Here is a 23,366-nt window from a genome sequence, read left to right on the forward strand (position 1 = left end):
TACTTGTCTCATGGGGCTGGCTTTTCACTCGTGTCATGGCCAGTAGTTTACATAAAGCCTTCTACTAATGCTACAATTTGTTGCTTTCTGCCATAATTTGTGAAGTAAAATAAATCACATGTAAACGAACAGCTTCCCCATTGGTTGCTGCCAGTGATGGTTAGATTATCTCAAAAGGGGGATATAGATGCAGCTAACAACCAAGGGGCCAAACCAAAGGGCTTTACTCTCCTGGGCAATTTGGGAGGTCAGCTGTGAATGTACTTTCTCCCATTACCTGATGCACTGGGGGTTGCAGCCTTTTATTCCTTCAGCTCAACTACAGTAATAGGCAAAAGCAGTGGCTGGTCTGGATCCAGGCTTTGCAAATGGGGACTATGTCTTGGGACTTTGAAGGTGACACGATATAAGTTTATAAAATATGTGTTGGAATGAAGATAAATGAAATTTTTTTCACACTAGAAAACTTATGGACATCCAAGGAAGATTGTTGTGGAACTTTCCTCTGCAGGAGGCAGCGATGGCCACCAAAGGATTAAATTCCTGGGGGATGAGGCTTTCCATCACTATTAGCTATAATAGCTATAGCTACAATATTAGCTATAATACTTCTGAACACACCAGATCCTGGAAACTGGAGGGGGAGATGGCTATTGTGCCCAGATCCTGCTTAGGGTTTTCCACAGGTATTGGCTGCTGGCCACTGCAAGAACAATGCTGAAAGAGATTGGTCTCCAATAGGCTGTACCTCTGTCCTGTGTGTCATTCCCATGCCCCAGCAATGTTAGGTCTTCAGCACCAAATTAGCCACCTTTCAGTGTAGGTCAACAGGAAAAGTAATATCAATGCAAAAATGTGCATGGTGAAAGGTATTTAGGAGTCAGATTCAAAGTTATTGGTCAAGGACAAAGTACTTTGCTTTCTTATGAAATGTAGCTTACACTAAAACTTTCCTGGAGGTAGCCCTGCTTAAGACACAAGCAAAGTCTGTAAAGCTTATGCCATAATTTATGTAAAGTCTTCAAATTCCATGGGATAATTTATTTCAATAAGACCGCTAGGTGTAGAAAAACTTATCCTGAGTTCTTGTGCATTCTACAGCAACCTAAACCAAAATCCCAGTGAATGACAATACAGTAGAAGGAATGACTATGAAAGGTGAAATGACAAATGCTTAGCTATGGCAGCACTGTATTAGTTTTAAAGTATAACATTTAGGAAAAAAGTACAAGAATAAAAAGTTGCATTCCTTTTTTTAAAGCAGCGGAAATGCTGTAAAAGTAAAGCTCATTTTCGTTGTACTGTTATACCACTAGAATGTCAGGCACAAAGGCTGTATTTTATTATCAAAAAGTACCACAAATAGCTGCATCAAATAGGATGAAGTAATGAAAAGGAAAATATTTTGCCGTGCTGTTAGTTATTTTGAATTAGCTGCTGCATCACCACCGCACAGAGGCTAATCAACTGCAAGAACTCATCAGACCCATCTGCCAAGCACTTGTCTGTCTCCTGCCAAAAAAAGGAAAAGTTACAAGTTTTCAAGATCTCCCAAGATAACTATATAATGCAGTCAGAGAAGAGCAGGCTTTTACATTTCCCTGCTTCTCAGGAACATAAATTAGTTTTTCAAGCTGTTATAGGGAGCTTCAAAATCAAACGTTTGACCACCCCCAAGTACACTTTACTCAAGCCAACGTTTTCTAAAGCTGGTTGGCAGAGCTCTGTATGACCATTTGTTAGAGGAATCCCTACCTGAATTTAAATTTGCATTTCTCAGCCAGTCTTACAAGCAGGCACTGTAGTTGCCTGTAACTAACAAGACTGGTCTACAGGTATTGTCTCCTTCCCTCCCAGGACAGAAAAAGGCACACCCAAAAAGTTCTGCCTTTGTTTCTCCCAAGCAGGAGTGAAAAGCACACCTGTGAAATCCATGTAAACTCATTGTGTCTTCCTGTTCTGAACAGGAATAAAATATCTCTGTTAATCACTGCATAAATGTAGAGCAATGCTAAAAATCTTCCCTCTGCTTTTCCATTGTGTGTAATGACTAGACAGGTAGCTCAAGCAAGTTGGCTGGGGTAACAACGGCCAATGTCCATTTCTCTTGAATCCCTTCTTACCACTGCCTGTTACCATAAAAGGAGAATTGCCTCATAGAGGGAGAGTACCATTAGTATACCATTCTTTGGAAAGAATTCACTAATGCACAAATACTGTAAAGGATTTCTTACGGCCCCCAAACCACAAGCAAACATGCATTCTAGATATAAAAAGAACTGAAACAGAATGAAGACTCACAGCAAGCTTCTCTGCAATAACAGATTTCTGCTTGTCACTGAGATCCTTCCTCTCAATAATGGTATCATGAAGCTGGTTTATAAACTGAGTAGCTGCGTAACCTTCATTGATCAGATTCTGGACATAGGGGAAAACAAACATTGAAAGCAGCTAGCATTAGCCAATTTAAACTAATAAGCTACAGGCTTAGACAACCAAAACATTACATCAATGCAGACAGAAAGTACTCCTTGACTTACTGTAAATCACAAAAAGCTAGGAGAGACAAAGCTTAGTTTATCGTTGGCACCCTACAATACCACGTAAGATATTGCAATATGAGATTTCTGAAAATGGAGAGTAATGGTATTACCAAATACAAGCGTGCTATATGATACAAATTCAGAACAGGTAGTTTAAATTGGATTTGTCTAATACCCAGAGGATTATTTGATGGTTGAGACAACAGGAGGGTATCTTGTTTTATTGTACACAAGTACCATACCATTGTTTAATGAGTCATTTTAGACACAAATCAGATTATTAGCTTAAGTGAAGTCTTGGAGTCAGCCTCATTGAGTATTCTGGAATACGTGTGTATATCACATGCCTAAGCACAGAACAGCTGCCGGGAAAGACTAAAGAGGTACGATAAACTAAAAATTCATCTTCACAATTCATCTATTCCATCACCCAATTGTAAGGAAGTATATACAACACTCTAAAGCAAGAAGGAAGTTTGGGGAAGCTCTAACCTTAAAACAGTTGTAGTTGGCCCCTGGTGATGCTAAAAAACTTTAGCTAACTTGTGATGAAATGTTAGCCACTCCTGCTTTTAAAGTACTAACGTGCACTGTTAATCGCAAGCCAATGTCTCATCCACCTAGCCTCATACTACAGAAAGGCCATTTCATATGCAGCTACCACTTATGCTTAGTAGGGCAGCTAGTGAAGCTGCCAAGAGGCTTGAAATGTCAGGCTTGGCAGCAAAGGATCTGCGATTATCAAATTGCCGCCCCACAAAAAGTGTGTTGGAGATTAATGCAAGCCTACAGTTTTTGGATACACGTTGCAATAAGGACTGCAGAGCTGTTTGCAGGTGTGTAAGGCACATTTTGTAGCTGGAGGGCCCCACTCCCTCTGGGAAACCTTTGGGGAAAGGGGCACATATCGGTGGACAGAACCAGGGACAAAAGTGGGCAATGCTTTTGTGGGTAAAATAAATTTTACCCACGCATAATGCATTTACTTCTGGGGATTTTTGTACCCAGGGAGTGCTACTCCTCCCTTTGAGAGTGCTTTCCCACCTAAGGTCACAGGGAATAAATGTCAGAGAGTTCATGTTACATTTACACCATGACTGGCTTAAAGACGAGCAGTTTTTTGTTTCAACATGCTTATATAACCACCACTACTACCTCCTCTACAACTTGCCAATACAGAAAGAAAAGTAGCATTTTTAAAAATCTGATCTGATCCCTGTACATTTTAGATCTAAAGCAAGCTACCTTTGTTGCAGCTTCCAGTTTTTCAAATGAGCCACTCTGACATGCGGTTAGTAGACCATCTAAAATTCCTTGAGGGACAATCTAAAACAAAAGTTGCATAAAGAAAAACATCTCATTGAAGCACCGAGAATAAAAAATAAAAACAATGACTGCAAGTCCTGATGTGTAAGCAAAAGTTCAGAAGCCATCACTAGAACATACCATTTTCCATAGGTCTTCTTCACTTCAATGTTCTAGGGTTTACACACACCTTTTAGGTAGGAAAATCCTCATATGGCAACTGCTGCACCACTGGTTTTTTCCTCCAGTTTCATTCATCGCGCAATGCCAAAAAGGGGATGGCAGTACCCCTTTGCCCCACAGTTAGTGAGAGCCAGCGGTAAAGCAGCAGCAGTAGATTAGTGAAAGTCATGTGTAGTTGCAATATCACCCCATGGCCTCATTTCCCTCCTGACAAATGGTTCAGAGTGGATTAGGTATCCTTCCTATGTTTTAACCACCCCTTCATCATGGAACCAAGATGGTAGAAACATCAGTTCTGCCACATTTGCAATGCAATTTATGAAAGATTATGAATCCACAGTGTTGATTTCTGCCATATTCTATGCCTCTCTGTCTTCTGCTGGATCAGCAAACATAATTCCAGAACCACAGATGTTCAGAGACAACATGCTCTGACCCAAGATTCTGCTTTGGGAATGGATTTGGTCTCACATTTCCAAACTTATAAATGACCCTGTGACATAAATCGGTGAGATGCAATAGCATCCACCTAGTAAATAAACATGTAATAAATCAGTCAGACCTAACAGAAACAGAAAATTAAGCAAAATGAAAGAGGATTGTATTCAAAAGATTTTCTTCATGTTTGAATGATTCACAAGTTTCTATGGAATATACCGGTATTTCTGTATGCCCTGTTTTGCAGCCCTGTGAACTTTAGTATTCAGGGCAAGTCATGGAAGAAAAAGCAAGCGTGGTACAACAGAACAGATAGCTGTGAAGAAAAAAATACCATTTTATGGAAGCAGTTTTCCAATATTTGCAAGCATAGACCGGGCCAACTGAAATACGCAAACTAGACCTACCCCTGCAATTTCAGTGACAACTTTCTCAGTGACCTCTTTCCCGCCTGTTAATCGTGTAGCGCTTTGAAGAAGTGTGATTGCTTTTCTCAAGTCCCCTTCTGATGCATGGACAAGGTAAGAGACTGCCTGTGGAAGAAATACTGCTTTATAAGAAAATCAAAGAAGAGATGAGACAGTTGAGATGCTTTTCTGAAGTACTCTTCTTTTCCTACAGCAAATTCCATATCTTACCCAATTCAGTAGGAAGGCTAACACATTCAGGGGGGCGAACACAGCGCTTTCCCCATTTGTCACATGTAGTTACACATTTTCCTTCTCAACTACAAATCAACAAATGCTCTAATGGTAATCACGTTATAAGTGGTGTGATCTGTCCCCATGGCTTTTGTCCAGCACTGTCAGATCTCTGTATCACAACACGGATAACGTTCTAGGAACACAAGAGTAAGCTTTATGTTTAAACTCACAAGTTTGAGCTAGAACAGAATGCTTCCTTTAGCAAAGTTAATCAAATATACAAATAAGGTTTCCTCCTCCCTCTTCTGTAACTATGTATGAGCTCTCTCACTGCTGCCAGAGAGACCGACTGTGTTTATTTAAACAGGGATGCAGTACAGTGTGACTGCAGATGCCAGGACTGGTATGAATGGGTAGGCACTATTTGCTCCAGACAAAGCCCCGTGACGCTGGCAGCATGAGGCTGCAGCATTCCTGAATAAAAGCAGGGTAGCATGTGTCTTGATATTGCAGAGGCAGGCCTAAGCTCAGCCTCTCCAGCACAGCACTGCACTGCAGTCTGCACCCTAGCTTAATAAACTTAATAAAGAGGTAAGGCCACATCACTTCACTGCAAAACCACTTGTGTACTCTAGAATCCCACTAGTTTGTACTTTGAACTTGTGGCACACTTGCCAAAAATACTAGCCACCACTGACCCGGCACAGAAATTCCCTAACTATGCTTAATTTTTCGCTCTATTGGACACACCGGACCATAAGAGGGGGAGAATAGGGGGAAAAACTTTTTTCTTGTTCTCCCCCTCAAAAACAAGGTGCGTTCAAGAGCAGGCCTTGCCGCTGCCCCCCTAGCTTGTGGGGCTGGCAGTGGGGGGAAGCGCTGCTTTCCCCCACCGCCAGCCTCAAATATCCCTGAAGCCTTTGGAGCGCAGCTGCACTCCAAAGGCTTGAGGCTTCGGGGACATCCTTTGCAGCCTCCGCAGGGCGGCGGGGTGCCTTCACCCCGCTACCCTGCGGAGGCTTTGTGCAGCCATCCCGAAGTTGGAACAGCGAGACGGAGGGCTGCACAGCGACCCGTCTCGCTGTTTTGGCTTCGGGGGCAGCCTTTCAAGCCTCCGCAAGGCAGCGGGCTGCGGAGGCTTTGCGCAGCCATCCCGAAGCTGGAACAGCGAAATAGAGGGCTGTGCAGCACCCAGTCTCGCTGTTTTGGCTTCGGGGACAGCAGGCTGCTATCCGCAAGCCTTGGGAGCCTGGTGGGAACTCCATCCGGGCTCCGCAGGCTTGCGGAGAGCTGCCCGAAGCCCGGGGTGCACAGCGCCGCGCTCCCCGGACTTCGGGCAGCTATCCACAAGCCTGCGGATAGCTTCCTGAAGCCTGGAACGCGAGAGGGGTCGGTGCGCACCGACCCCTCGCTCTCCAGGCTTCAGTGAAAGCCTGCATTCGCTCCATAGGACGCACACACTTTCCCCCTTCATTTTTGGAGGAGAAAAGGTGCGTCCTATAGAGCAAAAAATACGGTCTTTTGACTAAGTTGTGGGACCAACGCCCCTTCTGTAAAATATGGGTAATGATTATACTATGCATGTAGCTCAACAGTGACCCAGAAAAAAAATACACTAAGCATTGCGTCCGTCTCTTTTCACAGAATTAAAAACAATGAATCTCTGAACAAACAGAAAATCTACCTCACTGCTGACTGTCACATTCTCCTTTTCAGCAATGTCTAGAAGTCTCTGTTGCTGGATTTTGTCTGAAAGGGGCTTGAAACGAAATTTGGAGCATCGGGATGTTATGGGTTCAATTATCCTGTGAAAAAGAGAAAGTGAAACGCAATTACAAGAGGAATCCATCCTCTCTAGTTTCCACATAACGCGACAATACATTTTCCACTACTTCCTGCCCCTTAGCAAAAAAATATAATTTAGCAATGCATCAATTATGCTACGTTCTTCATTTTCCAAGGGGAATTAAGGAACTCTTTACAATGCGAGTTTAGGATTTTTACAATGGGAACTAGGAATAAATGTGGGATACTAAATCTTTTCCATCAAATAATAAGTAAGAAAGCATGGTGAAACCCACACATACCTGCTGATGTAATTACAAATAAGGCAGAAGCGTGTTGTTTTGGATTCTCTCTCCATGGTGCGCCGTAAAGCTGCCTGGGCTGCTGAGGTCATAGAATCCGCTTCGTCCAAGATTATAATCTTAAATGGGGGACACGGCCTGCCACTAAACACACACCCATTGCAAAAACATGCATTAACAACTTAAGCTACTAGTGCAGGTAATATTTGCAAATCCAACAAACGATGACATCAGTATTGCTTAGCCACTTTAATCCATTTCTAAGATTTGAAAGATGTTTTAATATTTTGGAACTTTTATTTCAAGGATGACACGTGTCTCCGAACATATCCTGTTCAAGTTCTGACAGTGTAATCAGGGCCGGCCAAGACAATCTGCTTCCTGTTGTGAAGGACAAGATAATGTCCCTCACACTGTTCCAGCGTACTGCAATCTTGAGTTCCCTGGTGTTGTGGCCCACAGGCTCCCATCTTCCCCAGCTAGCTTGGCCATAACTCAGCCAACTCTTCAAGTAACTGACAGACTGAATGTTGGAAATAAAATGTCACACACAACAACTGACAAGCTGCTGTCTGTATGCCAGCACCTGAATCATTCAGGGTGCAATAGAAGACAAGTGCATTCAGCATTTGGGAAGCTTGCACACAATTTCACGGCTTCCATAAATGTCCTATCTGGTACAGTGGTGCAAGACATGTGAAGGATAAATTCCCTCAGAATGCAGTTATGCTCCCGTGACTCACTCGAGAGCCCAAAATCCACCGTGCGATGCTGACTCGTGGCTTAATTTAGCATTACAGAGCGAACCCTTATAAAACTAAAGCAGAGAGAAATACAATCCTACAAAGCAGCTTTGATCATTGTGCTTACTCTGAACGACTTCCCGACACTGTTAGTTGAGCAAAGCTCTTCACTTTCTCTCGAATGACTTGTATTCCACGTTCATCGGATGCATTCAACTCGAGGACTCTCTGCCGGAACAGTTCGGGCCTGTTTATCAGAACAGAAATTCAGCCAATTTTTATCCTATTTGTTAAACCGAGCTATTAATCTGGTTTTGCATTCTGAATTCTGGACGTTGGTTTTCCTTGGTTAAAACAAGGTTTTCTCGCTCCCCTTCCTCCCTTCTGTTTGGGGACCTGGACTACATATTCATTATTTATTTAACTTATGAATCACTTAAGGCATTATTAACATCCCAAAGTGATTTGACGACAAAAACATGAAACTATAAAAACAATTGTGCCCAATACAGATACAGACTAGGATAAAGTATCTCAACTTGAAAGGCTCTAAGCTCTGGATTTCCCGCATGGAGTAGGAGGTTGGTCTAGATTTTCCAACCAAATGTCCTCCGTATGTTCCCTACTACAACTCCCATCAGCTGTACTTGATAGGTCTGGTGGGAATTGCAGTCCAAAACATCGAAAGGGCATCAGCTTAGTGAAGGCTGTACTAGAAGGCATACAAGGCCTTCTCTAGCTCTATGATTAGTGATCAGAACGTCCTAAATTTGTTAAAACTTCTATATTGATTGTAAAAGGAACTCACTTGGATAATTAACAAAACACTCAAATCACTGAGTGACATTCCCCCCATTTCTGTGCATATCTTCTCTATTTATACATGCAAGTTATGAATGTGCAACTGAAGGAAAATCTCAGTTTTAAAAAACCCACCTAGTCTCACGGAGGAGACTGCATGAATGCAGGTGGGCAGTTCAAGTACCTGTCTCGCTCCATAATACATAGTGTTAGACTTTGTGGCCACAAATTCTGCAGCCATGCATTACTGTTTTGCTTCCAAACACTCAAAATCATCATGATCTCAGTTTGGAAAATTAACTTTCGGTTACCTTTCTTAAAGTCTCAGCTTCAGTAACTATGGCTTAAAACTGTTCTGCCAATGTTAACTACAGATTTATCTCTTCTGGAGGAAGAGAAATGCCTGCAAACTCAAGATTCACTCTGCCTAATTTCTGCTTCTTCATGTTGCACTAAACCAAGTGCCTACTATCAAGTCACCAAAAGTACTAGAGGATTGTCGGACTCAAAACAGACACTTGAATGCCACTAGATCCCACACTTACCCAAAGAGTTCTCTGGCTGCTGCCAAAATAGTGGATGTTTTTCCAGTTCCAGGTGGGCCATAGAACAAGAGATTGGGAAGCTGCAACAGCAGGAGGTTAAACAATTCTGTCATGCAATATTTGTAAGTGCATATTTTAGAGGAACAAGAAACCTCAGGTGATGTTATCATTGAGTATTTGTTTTACAACACTTACATAGGTGTCTATGCCACAACTCAAGCATGGGACACAATTTTGCAAATAAGAGTTGTGTATAATTGCAGGCACAGATTTTAATCTGATCAATATTTACCAGCCTGTTTCAAATACTATATTTACGCTTTGGTTTTTTATTTTCAGAATGTTGTAATTGGTAATCCCAAGACAGAAGGAAAAAAAGTGAAACAGATGCTTTAGATAATATTTTAAATACTATACAGGGATGCATACTTGAGTTGGACACAGGACAGGTCAATAGATGATTTGGTCAAATATAAATCTAGTGTTCTAATTAATTGAATGCTTTAAAGCAATAACAAAAGGCAATTTAATCATCAACAGGTCTGATAATTATGTTAACTATGAAATGAACTAATTGTGAATAAATGATATTAGGTTGTTTTTTTAAAAAAATAATGAATTAATGAATTAATGCAAAGGAACAGTGCAAAGGAACATTTTCTATTAAAGTCAACAAGAGTTATTCGCTTTGGATTTTGTCACAGAACAGACACAGAAGTATCTTTTGTGTTTTACTTCAACCAATTTCCTTCAGCTTTTTTTTTTTTAAAGTGACTGTTTATGCCCAATCCCTCAAAGGACCTTTACAAGTCTAGGGGTCCAGGAGCCCTCACACACCTGCTGACAAAATGACGCTATAATAAAATTGGAATATAGTGAGGGGGGAAAGTATTTGATCCCCTGCTAAATTTGCCCGTTTGCCCTCTGACGAAGAAATGAATGACCAGTCCATAATTTTAATGGTAGGTTTATTGTAGCTGTGAGAGACAGAATAACAACAGGAAAACCCCCAGAAACCCAGAAGATAAAAGTCAGAGATTGATGTGCATTATAATGAGTGAAATAAGTATTTGATCCCCTATCAACCAGCCAGATGTCAGGCTACCTGGTATCTTCACTGTATGTAACGAGCTGAGATTAGAAGCACCTGCTGTAAGGGAGAGGTCTTACCTGTAATCCCAGCTCGTTACAGTACCTGTACAAAAGACACCTGTCGACAGAAGCTATCAATCCAGCAGATTCCAAAGTAGCCACCATGACCAAGACCAAATAGCTGTCTAGGGATGTCAGGGACAAGATTGTAGACCTGCACAATGCTGGGCTGGGCTACAAGACTATTGCCAAGCAGCTTGGTGAGAAGGTGACAACAGTTGGTGCAATAATTCACAAATGGAAGAAACACAAAATAACTGTCAACTGGGGTTGATATACAAGCAGAGCTGCACACCAAACAGCCACTATCCTGCTACTTTACTCAACATTTGGTACTTTTACAGAAAACCTACACTTGCCAATCAATGAATGAATACCGCAAACTTGAACAGCACATTTAGCTGGCACCTACAGTAAGGTCTGATGAAGGATCTCCTAATCCTTTATCTAACTTAATGGCTGTATTTTTAGCAGAGCTGTAACATGACCAAGCTACGCTATTTCTGACTGTTGCCAATGATGAAGTTATGGTGCCTATAGGTCAGTGTTTTTCAGCCACTGTTCCGCGGCACACTAGTGTGCCGCGAGATGTTGCCTGGTGTGCCATGGGAAAAATTGAAAAATTCGAAAGATAAAAACAAAAAGTCAAATTTTCGCCCACTAGGCGGGTGCCGGACTGTGTCCACCCTATTTTCCATCCGTCCTGGGTGGGGATCAGATCGGATGGGATCGGATGAGAGCGGACAGACAGTGGTGATGTGCCTCGTGATTTTTTTCATGAAACAAGTGTGCCTTTGCCCAAAAAAGGTTGAAAAACACTGCTATAGGTGGCCTATTATCAGCTAAAGATACATGGAAATTTACAACACACGGTGCAAAATACTTTCAAAAGCATGGACATTTCTACGTTAATAATAATAATAATAATAATAATAATAATAATAATAATTTATTATTTATACCCCGCCCATCTGGCTGGGCCTCCCCAGCCACTCTGGGCGGCTTCCATAAAAACCAAAAATACAATAAAATATCACACGTTAAAAACTTCCCTGAACAGGGCTGCCTTAAGATGTCTCCTGAATGTCAGGTAGTTGTTTATCGCTTTGACATCTGCTGGAAGGGCGTTCCACAGGGCGGGCGCCACTACCGAGAAGGCCCTCTGCCTGGTTCCCTGTAGCTTTGCTTCTCGCAATGAGGGAACCGCCAGAAGGCCCTCGGCGCTGGACCTCAGCGTCCGGGCAGAATGATGGGGGTGGAGACGCTCCTTCAGCTATACTGGACCGAGGCCATTTAGGGCTTTAAAGGTCAGCACCAACACTTTGAATTGTGCTTGGAAACGTACTGGGAGCCAATGCAGGTCTTTCAAGACCGGTGTTATATGGTCTCGGCGGCCGCTCCCAGTCACCAGTCTAGCTGCCGCATTCTGGATTAGTTGTAGTTTCCGAGTCACCTTCAAAGGTAGCCCCACGTAGAGTGCATTGCAGTAGTCCAAGCGGGAGATAACCAGAGCATGCACCACTCTGGCGAGACAGTCCGCAGGCAGATAGGGTCTCAGCCTACGTACCAGATGGAGCAGGTAAACAGCTGCCCTGGACACAGATTTGACCTGTGCCTCCATGGACAGCTGTGAGTCCAAAATGACTCCCAGGCTGCGCACCTGGTCCTTCAGGGGCACAGTTACCCCATTCAGGACCAGGGAATCCTCCACACCTGCCCGCCTCCTGTCCCCCAAAAACAGTACTTCTGTCTTGTCAGGATTCAACCTCAATCTGTTAGCCGCCATCCATCCTCCAACCGCCTCCAGACACTCACACAGGACCTTCACCGCCTTCACTGGTTCTGATTTAAAAGAGAGGTAGAGCTGGGTATCATCCGCATACTGATGAACACCCAGCCCAAACCTCCTGATGATCTCTCCCAGCGGCCGCATGTAAATGTTGAAAAGCATGGGGGAGAGGACAGAACCCTGAGGCACCCCACAAGTGAGAGCCCAAGGGTCTGAACACTCATCCCCCCCCACCACTTTCTGAACACGGCCCAGGAGGAAGGAGCGGAACCACTGTATAACAGTGCCCCCAGCTCCCAGCCCCTCAAGACGGTCCAGAAGGATGCTATGGTCGATGGTATCAAACGCCGCTGAGAGATCCAGCAGAACTAGGAAACAGCTCTCACCTTTGTCCCTAGCCCGCCGGAGATCATCAACCAGTGCGACCAAGGCAGTTTCAGTCCCATGATGAGGCCTGAATCCCGACTGGAAGGGATCCAAATGGTCTGCTTCTTCCAGGCGTGCCTGGAGTTGTTCGGCAACCGCTCGCTCAATCACCTTGCCCAGGAATGGAAGATTTGAGACTGGGCGATAGTTGGCCATCGTGGCCGCATCAAAATATGGTTTTTTAAGAAGCGGTTTAATAACCGCCTCTTTCAGCGGGTCTGGGAAGGCTCCTACACGGAGGGAAGCATTCACCACCCCACGAAGCCCATTGCCCAGTCCTTCCCGGCTAGCTTTTATAAGCCAGGATGGGCAAGGATCCAGGAGACAGGTGGTTGGTTTCACTCGTCCAAGCAGCCTGTCCACATCCTCGGAGGTAACAGATTGGAATTGATCCCACTCAACTTGACTAGACAGAACTCTAGCACTCTCCCGCCCCGGCCCTGCTCCCACAGTGGAGTCTACTTCTTCCCGAATCTGAGCAATTTTATGTGCAAAAAACTTTGCAAAATCATTGCAGGAGAACATGTGGCCCGTACTGGGCCCCGATGTTGCAGGTGGTTCCGCTAAATTGTGAACCACCTGAAAAAGTCTCCTGCTGCTGTTTTCTGCAGATGCAATAGAGGCGGTGAAGAAATTCTTCTTCGCCGTCGCTATCGCCACTTGGTAGGCTCGATGTTGAGCTCTAACCTGTGTCCGGTCAGATTCGGAATGAGTTATCCGCCACCGCCGCTCTAGCCGTCTCAACGATTGTTTCATTGCCCTCAGATCCGTGGAAAACCACGGGGCTGTCCGGGCTCCATGCAATCGGAGAGGGCGCTTCGGAGCCAAACAGTCAATAGCCCTGGTTAACTCCACATTCCAGCGGGCCACCAGGGAATCAGCTGAAAGGCCATCAACATGGGATAAAGCATCCCCTACCACTCTCTGGAAACCATTTGGATCCATTAAGTGGCGGGGGCGGACCATCCGAATTGGTCCCACCTCCCTGCAGAGGGGATGGGTCGCAGAGAAGTCCAGTTGCACCAGGAAGTGATCTGACCATGGCACTTCTTTCGTTTCGCTTTTACTTAGTGTCAGATCACCAACATCCATAGAGGTAAACACCAGGTCCAAGGCATGTCCACGGCTATGGGTTGGGCCAGACTTATTCAGGGACAGCCCCATGGAGGCCATGCTTTCCACGAAGTCCCGAGCGGCCCCTTGTAAGGTCGTGTCGGCATGGATGTTAAAATCCCCTAGGACGACCAAGCTAGGCGTCTCCAGGAGAACATCCGCCACGACCTGAAGCAGCTCGGGCAGGGAATCCTTGGTGCAGCGGGGAGGTCGGTACACCAAAAGGAATCCTGTACTGCCCCTATTGCCCAACTTCCAGAACATGCACTCAGAAAACTGGGTCTTCCCAATAGGACGCCTGGTGCAAACTAATGACTTCCTAAAAATCACTGCAACCCCCCCTCCCCGCCCACATGACCTGGGTTGCTGTGCGTAAGAGAAACCTGGTGGCCAAGCAGCAGCAAGGACAGGCGCATCTGCTTCATCCAACCAGGTCTCTGTCACACATGCCAGGTCAAATCCTCCATCCACAATCAGGTCGTGGATGGCAGTGGTTTTATTCATCATTGACCTGGCATTGCACAGCAACACTTTCAGGTCAGGTAATGAACAGCTGGAATGAAAAGATTACAAGAGTAGGAGGAGCCAGGCACTACTGGCTTTTCGTACAAAGCAGATACTGGGAAGAATGATACAAAGGATGCGTATGATTAAGCATGATTCACATTTACCTAGGAAGGCAAGATCGAGCTCTATGTGAAACATCAGATACAGAAAAAGGGTGCTGTTCATCTAATTTTTTGCTCTAGGGCAAAGGTGGTTCCACCCTCCACACATGCCCTATGCTGTCCCTAAATCTGCTCTGGAGGCTTGAGGGAAACCCCTGAACAGATCATGGGGGCATGCAGAGAGGGGAAAGAACATTTCATTGTGCAAGAGGAAATCCTTGTACTGATGGAAAGCTCATCTTAGCACTAAGTTTAGCACAAACCAATACAGTGAAGCAGTTTGGGTCTATGTACAAGAGGAACAGACTTCCATTCATGCAACAGGACTTCCCCCTCTTCCCCTCTCCCTGAAGCCCCCCAATATCTACTCCAGAAGATCCCCCAATCCTTTACAGGAGAACTGTTCAAGGAACTTCAGGGCAGGGGAAGGAGAGGAAGGGGGAAGTCCCATTGCAAGAGCAAGTCCACTTGTACAATGTTCTATTTCACATAGACAAGGCCGGATTTATAATGGTGCCATCACATTAACTGTACCAGATTATTTTTTGTAGTCCTTGAAAGCTTATGCCATAGCCCTTAATATACCACAGTACTTATTGTGTAGTACCTTCATGTGTTCCTTTCAGGGTAAGGGGGAGCCCTATTCGGAAAGGCCCTAATCTCTTCAATCAGGCCTTGCACCCAGACATCCAGCCTTCTACAATTTAAACTGATAGGTCTGGAGCCTCAGAATTACCTGTCAATCATTCGTCAGAAGTCAATCATCACCACAGAGGTAGAAAAAGGCAGGAGGTAAGGCACTGTGACCTAAGGGTTGGCTTGCTCTGGTTATTTGATGTTTTGCTGAGACAAAAGTGCAATGGGTAACTGGCTGCAAGCAGGTCAATGGAGTGTGAAATGTCTGCATGCAGTGGAGTGCTGGATTTGGCCTGGGAGGGAACCTGAGATGGGGCAAGCGAATTACACTGACCTTTTCTGTGACCCAAAGTACGGGTGTATTTTTGGGCCAGAGAGCCAAACCAGCCACTAACATAAACAACAAGAGAAAGGCCGGGGCGGGGGAGGGGCAGAGTTGTCTTAGCTTCTATTGCCACATTTTAAAGCATGGTTTAACAACCCTAAAAATACACATGAGGTTGTACCTAGCTAAGTTCTATGCATAGAGGAAATACATTAAAATTAATGACTGTAAGTTAGTCATGCCTGTTAACGTCAGTGGGTTCGTTCTGAGTAGGACTAGCACTGGATATGCAACCCTGGTTATTTCAGAGTTTGGTGTTCATTTGCTTCTTTTAGGAAATGCAGAGGGAAGCCTTTGAAGTTTATTTCAGCAGTGGCACTGGGAAAGGGCTGATTAAACTGAGCAGGAGGCGTAGCTCAGCGGCAGAGCAGCACACTGTTCAGTCTCTGGCATCTCCAGAAAGGGCTGAGAAAGATGTCTGTCTGAAGTCCCAGAGAGCTGCAGCAAATCAGTATAGACTGTACCAAGCCAGATGGACCAACGGGACAATGCAGCTTCCTATACCATTCCAGAACCTTCACTTCTGGTTGTTTTTTTTGCCGTCAAAATCTATTCCCCACAAAAGGAGTCCCAAGAGCATGATACTCCTGGAGACTCACTCAATAAGTTGTCCCATATTACACATTAACTCTCAATTGTTAAGGATTTATTGTAATTTTTGTTGTTGTTCTGGGAGCTGTTCTGGGAGCATACAGCTGCAGAACAGCCAATAAATTTTATTCTGACTATATAGACACAAAAATATGATTCATAAGACTACACACAATAATTATCTTCTACTGGAAAAATTAGCTTGCATATGTCATGAAGCGCTGGGAGAACTGCAATACTCACGTCAGCTCCTTGTAAGGTTTTCTTCAGTACTGCAACAACTTCCTCTTGAAATGCAACTTCATCCATGCATTTTGGGCGGCTAAATAAAAAAAAGAATTAAAAAAAACTTAGCATGTATTATTAATATTTTCTGAACAGAAGTATCGATACATGTAGCTTCTCTGTTCCTTTAGATCAATGAGCAAAGCAATTCTCTTTTATGGAAGTTAGTGGTCCAAGGATGCAGAGCACAGCTGTCACAGTTGTGTCACCCATCCTATGGAAATCATTCCAAAGACCTGCTTTTGGCTTCCTTGCTATTTTCACTGCCTGCTGAAAATGATTTTAGGAAAGCTTTTAAATGAATACACTGCAGAGTCTAATAAATTTCTGCAGCTGCCGGCTTTTCTTTTTCTTTTTCCAGAGATAAACAAGCAACTAACCCGTCAAATCTGGAGCTTAACAAATATTTCAGTCAAAGCAGCAAGTCTTAATAGCTAATACTCTGATGCAAAAAAAGACACCTGGCGATGTAGTAGCCAGCCACAGATGAGCAACCTGGCCTGCGTGTGCAAGCATCGCAACATCAAAGAAGCTGTCAACAGAAGTTCAGCTTCTACTTTTCCACAGAAAGAACCTCTGCAATCTTCCACAAGCCACTCCTCTGACACTGCAATGCTTATATAGGAGAATTAACTTTGGACTGGCATTCATATAACACTGTCCTGTGAAACAGAGCAGCAACACAAGGAGAGGCATAATATAAGTGGAGACATCTAGTGGTTACAGTCATAGTCATTATTTAAAACAGTGGTTTTCAACCAGTGTGCCCTAGCACCCTGGGGTGCCTTGACTGATGGTCAAGGGTGCCGAGGGCAACACTGGCCTCTTTCCCTCTTTCCTTCCCTTTCTCCTCAAATGCCTTCTCGGGTCTCTGCCTCCCAAAGGCCTGCATGGCTGCTTGTTACAGCAGCCCTGGCTACAAGCTCCCCAGGCGAATGGTGCCTCTGGGCTCGCCTGGTGTGCTGGTTGTCAGGAGCTGAGGTGGCCTTGGAGTAAGCAAGCAAGGGAAGGGAACCCAGCCAGCCAGTCCACCAGCCCCAGGCACCTCTCTTTGGGGTGGGGGAGCAGCTCAGAGACCATGGGTGGTGGCTGCCCAGAGGACTCCCAATAAGAGGGGAGAGGAGGCTGAGGGAACACTCCACAAGGGAAGGGTGAGGGGCTGCTAGCTCTGCAGGCAAGGGGTGACATAACTGAGCCCCTGAGCCCCACAGGGGTGCCGCAGAAAGAATGTAGTTGGTCAAGGGAGCCATGGACTCAAAAAAAGTTGAAAACCTATGATTTAAAACACCTCCAATGTAGATGATCACATTCCCCTAGCAATGAGGCTGGGAAACTTTTTATGCCAAAGGCCACATTTCCACATGGACAATCTTCTGGGGGCTGCATGCCAGTGGTGGGTGGGTCAAGAGGAAATAGTGGGCAGATCAACAGATGCAATTCTTTATCTTTGCACAGCAGGCTACATGCCAGCCATACAAGAGTCAATTTCTACACACCCCTTCACTCAGTCAAGCAAGAGGCATTCATCTTGGGCAATTACACCACGCATTTAGATTCCAAAGCAGAGTCCACTACTTACTATTTTTCCACCCAAGGAATAGCTCTGACCCTTTTGCCCTCTCCACTGCCTCCTGCAGTGGCAGCTGTTCCCCGATCTTTGGTAGATGGGGGTTTAGTGCTGATTGAAGATGGTCCTTTCAGAAATGCCTGCATTGTTGCTGTTTCTCACCAGTCTGCAAAGGAGGAATGGGAAGGAAATGATGCACATGTGTCATTTGAAAAATTTGTTTTGTAATTTGATAGCTCCACTCATTTCTCAGTTGCATCAATCCTAACACCACTGATAAGAATAAACAGTGAAGCAGTTATTTTTGTTGAACCATTTCATTTATAAGCAGAAAAGCCTTCAAGCCTATATTTTTTTCTTCTGGTATAAGAACAAAAAGGGTGAAGTCTGCAAGGATACGTTGTCATATGATCAAGAACCAACAAAGTCTTTTTACTCAGAAATGTCATGGCTTCTCTATGCACATCCATGAAACATACACTACAGTCTGCAAGCAAGTTGCACAGAAACCCTGATGACAATTACACAACTCCTCCGATGTCCATGCATTCTTCTATACAGTGAACAGTCCTCTATCTGAAGGGCTGTCAGAGAACAGTTTTCTGTTTGAAGTAGTCCCTGGCTTACATCTCCTGTTCAAAGATAAGCAGACTGTATCAAGCTCCCAGTTCTGAGATCTGGAGGGGCGAAGGGATAGCTGTCAGTGGAGCATGAAACTCTTAATCTGAGGGTTGTGGGTTCAAATCCCAAGTTGGGTGAAAGATTCCTGCATTGCAGGGAGCTGGGTTAGATGATTCTTGTGGTCCCTTCCTACTCTACAATTCTGTGATTCTATCACCCTGCCAGCAGTTCTGCCACTATCTAAAATCCTGCGAGGCAGTCAAGCAAGAGACGGCCTTTTCTGCAGTGGCCACACACACACACACACCCCATTGTTGATCACTCTCCCTCCAGGAGCATTTGGCCCCATCCCTACATTTATTTAAGGTGCACATTTTTCGCACAAGCCCCTTTGGGGTGGGACACTACACGGCTTAACTGTAACTAAGCTGCATATAGCCCACCCTGAGACAGCATGGGGAAAGGGCAGACTATAATACAAATAAGCAAGCAAGCAGCCCTAAGGAAGGGGAGCAGTTGGGGCCTGGAAGCTGCCTGTCAAAAGCAGGTGGGCAGCGACAGCAACCCCCACCCCCACTACTGCGGGAGGGTATTTCTATCTCAGTTTGTCCAATATTTCCAAATTTAAACAACATACATACATACAATATACAGTGTATATATGTGTGTGTGTATACACATACACATATATACACATATATACATACATAGTTTTATGCCTATATATCTATTACCTACATATCTATATCTATCTGTGCGATGATTTTTGTCTCTGGTTGGTTGAATGTAAGTCGCTTTGGGCTGCCCTAAGCAGGATAAAGCAACAAAAACAACAAGTGTAAGCAACCACCCTCCACCCACCCCCTCAATGCTCCAGCTACATGATAATAATAATAATTTATTATTTGTACCCCGCCTATCTGGCTGGGTTTCCCCAGCCACTCTGGGCGGCTTCCAACAGAACACTAAAATGCAATAACCTATTAAACATTAAAAGCTTCCCTAAACAGGGCTATGTTATCTAAGTAAACACAGGGACTCTCGCGGCCCACAAAACACAGCAGTGCCCCGGATCCCTGAAGGGGGTGGGACGGAGGAATAACATCCCTTCTCCCCCCCCCTCGCTCCTTCAAGGGGTTCGCCACCGCGTGCGCGCGCCCCCCTCATTAAAGGCACCTGCGAAACGGCCGCGCGCACAAATCTCCTCAGGCCTCTTTAGCGCGCAGCTGAAGCGGCCTCCCTTTCCCTTCCCTTCCCCCAGAACTCCCGCCAAAACCCATCGTTTGGGTCAAGGGGCGGGACCACTTCCGTGTATATACGTATGTATGAGGGCGCGCTAGCAATACGAACGGACCATAGAGATCCGACGCAAGATTCTGTTCCCCGAGGGAGGGAAGGGCACTGGCGCATCACGTGCCGCGCCATATATGGAGATGTGGGCCGGCCGTCCCTCGCCGAAAGCGGAGAGGCGAACGTCGTTTGCGAGAGGGAAGCGACGCGCGTGCGCTGAACTGTAAGCTCCTCCCCGCGTTGGATAGAGGAGGAGGAGAGAATTGCCCGCGTGAGAAGAGATTTGAGCATGCGCGCACAAAATATTGCCGACCATTCCTTGCAGGCGCGGGTCGTGGGGCGCATGCGTGCGCGAGAGTGTGCTTCGAGTATTGAACTTGTGTTTTAGCTGCAGGCAGCGTTTTGTTAGTCATACGGGGCTGTCCGTCGCTTATTGGAAACGTTGTAGAAATCCAGGCAGTTTGAAACGTTGAGGGTCCGCACCCACCAGCCCAGTCCTTTTATGTTCATTCACACCAGGGCCGACCCTAGACATTTAGACACCTGAGGAGAAACACAAAACGGTGCCTCGCCCTCCCTGTCAGGGAAGAAGGCGGGAGGAATAAAGATCTATATTGGGAACAACAGACAAATAAATACCTACATCGTGATCTGCTGCCCCTGTGGATCCTGCCGCCTGAGGCAATCGCCTCATGAGTGGGCCGGCCCTGATTCAGACTGATACTGTGAACTGTGAAAATACCTTTTGGGTGTTTTCCCCTGCCTCCTCTTTTTTTATGCAATTTTTATTAAATTTTCAGTTTTACCATTTAAAATACTCGTTTTACATCCTTAAAATAACAATCACTTCCCTTCTCTTTCCGTGGTTCATTTTAAGCAGCATAAATCCCTGCATATTTTACAAAAACTATGCCATTCAGTATTCCATTATTGCAGCCATCAAAACTTGTTTACGCTGCTGGATTTATCTTAACGCTGCTAGCGTTTTCAGCTGTACACAATCACACCAAGGAGGAGGAAAGCAACCAACCACCTCAGATGGTTGGCATCCGCCAGTCCCGAGAGACAAAGGAGTGCGCCTCCGGGGGTGGAGGGAGCCAGTGTTAGCAGCATTGAAGTGACCTCCCTGGGGCGCAAGCCTGGGCAGCGTGTCTGGAGGTCCTGGGCTGCCCAGACGACAAGACCCCCCTCTCGTCCTCACTTATTTGGCCCAAAGGAAAGCAGAGCAAGACGTTTAGCACCAGCCTGGCTGCAGGAGTTGCCGGAAAGAGGCATACAAAGCACCATCCAACCTACTTAGGGACTTAGGGTCTACTGCTCAGCCTTTTCCTCTCCTGAAGATGTCCCACAAGGCAGCAGGTACGGATTTTTCCTTGAGTATAGTTGCAAGGCAGTTGAGGTTTAGGATCAGAGTTTCCCCCCTACAGCATGTGCAGAAACCGCCTTCTTGACTATTAGACCTGTTTTTGGTCCTGTCCGCTCAATCTACCAGATCCTGTCTTTGCATGCAGGGGAAGTCCCTAACTCACCAAGGATTTGAGACCCACTGGCTATCCTCACCTGGTAGGCCTAGCTGGCCAGTCGAAGCCGTTTCCACAATGCCATGAGCTGACAGCTTGTTGAAGCCAAAGGTGAGGGCTGAGTGAAGGATGGGGGACCAAAGGTGGACAAACGAGCCCAGAAGGCATGTCCCCCACCAGGGGTACTACCCCTCCCTTGACACCCCAAACATCTCAACATAATTATCCATAATTACCCAGAAAGGGCACATTTCTCCATTGCCTTCCGAAACAGATGGTTTCTGTTATGTACTGAGTTGTATAGGATCCAAAAGGCAGCAGTCTGATTTGTCCTAGAACAATAGGATCCAGAATGCAGCAGTCTAATTGGTCCACAGGAGCCACCCAATCCAGCTCCAGGTGGAAGGGAATCCGCAACCTGATTGGCCTACAAGAGAATCCCGGAATTAGCCAATCACGAGGGGCCCATTGTGTAAATAATGTATATAAGGCAGACATTCTGGGGGAACTTCCATTCCTCCTCACCACCATGAGCTGAATAAAGAGCATGAAATCCACTATTGACTCCGAGTATATTTCAGTTTCCAACACAGGCAGTGGAGAAGAAAGTTTGAGGTTAAGGCAACAGATAAGTTGCAAGAGATTGTAACAACCTTGCTGAGTGTGTGTGTTTTAATACATCTTTGTGGATTGGTTGGTTGGTTGGTTGGTTGATTGATTGATTGATTGATTGATTGGTTGGTTATTTCTTTGGGTAGCCTTGGGCAAGATAAAGCTATTAACAAATGTAATTATTATTAATGATAATCCTTATGTTGTGGATAAGGTAGGTGGAGGAGCCTCAAGAGAGGCTTGTGATAAATCTTGCACTTTAATTCAGCATTATTTTCAAAGATGGTTACGCACTTTCATTTGTTGTTGGTTTTTTAACTGAATAAACTTCTTTGAGGTGGTGGTGGTTGTTTTTACAATCAAGCGGTGTGTAAAATGTTTATTAAATAAATAATCAGACGCCTACATAAATCACGTATCATTGCACATGGAGGTGAGTGACACTGAAAGGAAGTAACACAGAAAGCAGTGTTGCCCCATCTACGTCCACACAGATACATTGTGCTCTTGAGATGGAGATCTCATACATATTGGTTGGCAGGCATAATATGTATTGTTTTCTGCACACAGTTTTTCCAGTGTACCAGATTTGCACAAAAGTCAGTAGAGTGGTTGGACCTGCTGAAGTGTCCTCCTGCTCAAGGATGCTGAGGCAAGTCCTGTGACTACTTTTTCCTTCCTTTCAGACAGGCACCAAGCGGTATGGCCAGCTCGCCACTGATAAGAGTCTGTGCAACAGGGACTAGAAAGGGCCCATTACTTTACTGTACAACAAGTATCTATAGATGAAGTCCAACTCGCTCAGCAGATTTGTAGCTATCCTGTTGTCGTGGCCCTGATTGTCATTGTAGAGTCAACAGTGCTTACTTGTACAAGAAGTGCTCCGCTACACGCATTATTGAGCAAAAGCAAAGGCACAAACTGACAATTAAACTAGACGGCAACAGGAGTAATCACTTGGGAGAGGAGCTATACAAGGGCGTGCAGCTAACCTGGAGAGGGTCTCTATAGCAACAACAGTTTATTGAAAAGGAAGCTGCAAGGAAGGCAACATACTGAAAATTACATCATTCTACTGGGAAAGGAAAGCTATAATTTTGTTTTGGGCAATTTGAAATAAATAGCTTCCTGTTATTGGGCACAGTGGCGGCATCCTCTATTGAATCAGACCAAATCACAACTCAAGGGCAACAAAGGGTCAGCAGTATTTGTGCAGTGTGGCACCTGTCTTTTAAAAAAAACACACAAGAGTTGTCTTCTGTACAGTACAAGGAGAGGGATGTTACTTGTACAGAATGGATTGATTATAGACATTTATTTAAAGAAGAAGAAGAAGAAGAAGAAGAAGAAGAAGAAGAGGAGGAGGAGGAGGAGTTTGGATTTGATATCCCGCCTTTCACTCCCTTTAAGGAGTCTCAAAGC

General features: G+C 45.0%; 1 protein-coding gene across 3 annotated transcripts; it reads right to left on the reverse strand.

The window, feature by feature from the left end:
• Positions 1–1,320: 1,320 nt before the first annotated feature.
• On the reverse strand, positions 1,321–19,899 carry RFC4 (replication factor C subunit 4). Of its 3 annotated transcripts, XM_081190567.1 has the most exons (12): positions 19,699–19,825; positions 19,261–19,328; positions 17,914–18,067; positions 16,293–16,371; positions 9,290–9,369; positions 8,071–8,190; positions 7,201–7,344; positions 6,798–6,918; positions 4,877–5,002; positions 3,789–3,869; positions 2,302–2,418; positions 1,321–1,512 (listed from the first exon to the last, which is right to left on the reverse strand). In XM_081190567.1, exons 3-12 carry the CDS (start codon positions 18,045–18,047, stop codon positions 1,417–1,419), a joined length of 1,098 nt encoding a protein of 365 aa, XP_081046693.1. In that variant the 5' UTR covers positions 18,048–18,067; positions 19,261–19,328; positions 19,699–19,825; the 3' UTR covers positions 1,321–1,416. The 3 variants fall into 3 exon arrangements, with proteins under 3 accessions (XP_081046693.1, XP_081046694.1, XP_081046692.1); XM_081190568.1 differs by lacking the exons at positions 19,261–19,328; positions 19,699–19,825 and adding an exon at positions 19,877–19,899; XM_081190566.1 differs by lacking the exon at positions 19,261–19,328 and having other exon boundaries at positions 19,699–19,843.
• Positions 19,900–23,366: the final 3,467 nt, after the last annotated feature.

This window comes from Podarcis bocagei (assembly GCF_964188305.1).
Source record: "Podarcis bocagei genome assembly, chromosome: 4".
Lineage (NCBI taxonomy): Eukaryota > Metazoa > Chordata > Lepidosauria > Squamata > Lacertidae > Podarcis > Podarcis bocagei.

Coding starts and splice junctions, on each gene's coding strand:
- RFC4 (XM_081190568.1), bottom strand. CDS start 18,047: ATGCAGGCATTTCTGAAAGGACCATCTTCAATCAGCACTAAACCCCCA. Junction 16,372..17,913: donor ATTCCTTGGGTGGAAAAATA/GTAAGTAGTGGA, acceptor TTTTTTATTTAG/CCGCCCAAAATGCATGGATG. Junction 8,191..9,289: donor GCAGCCAGAGAACTCTTTGG/GTAAGTGTGGGA, acceptor TCTGATAAACAG/GCCCGAACTGTTCCGGCAGA.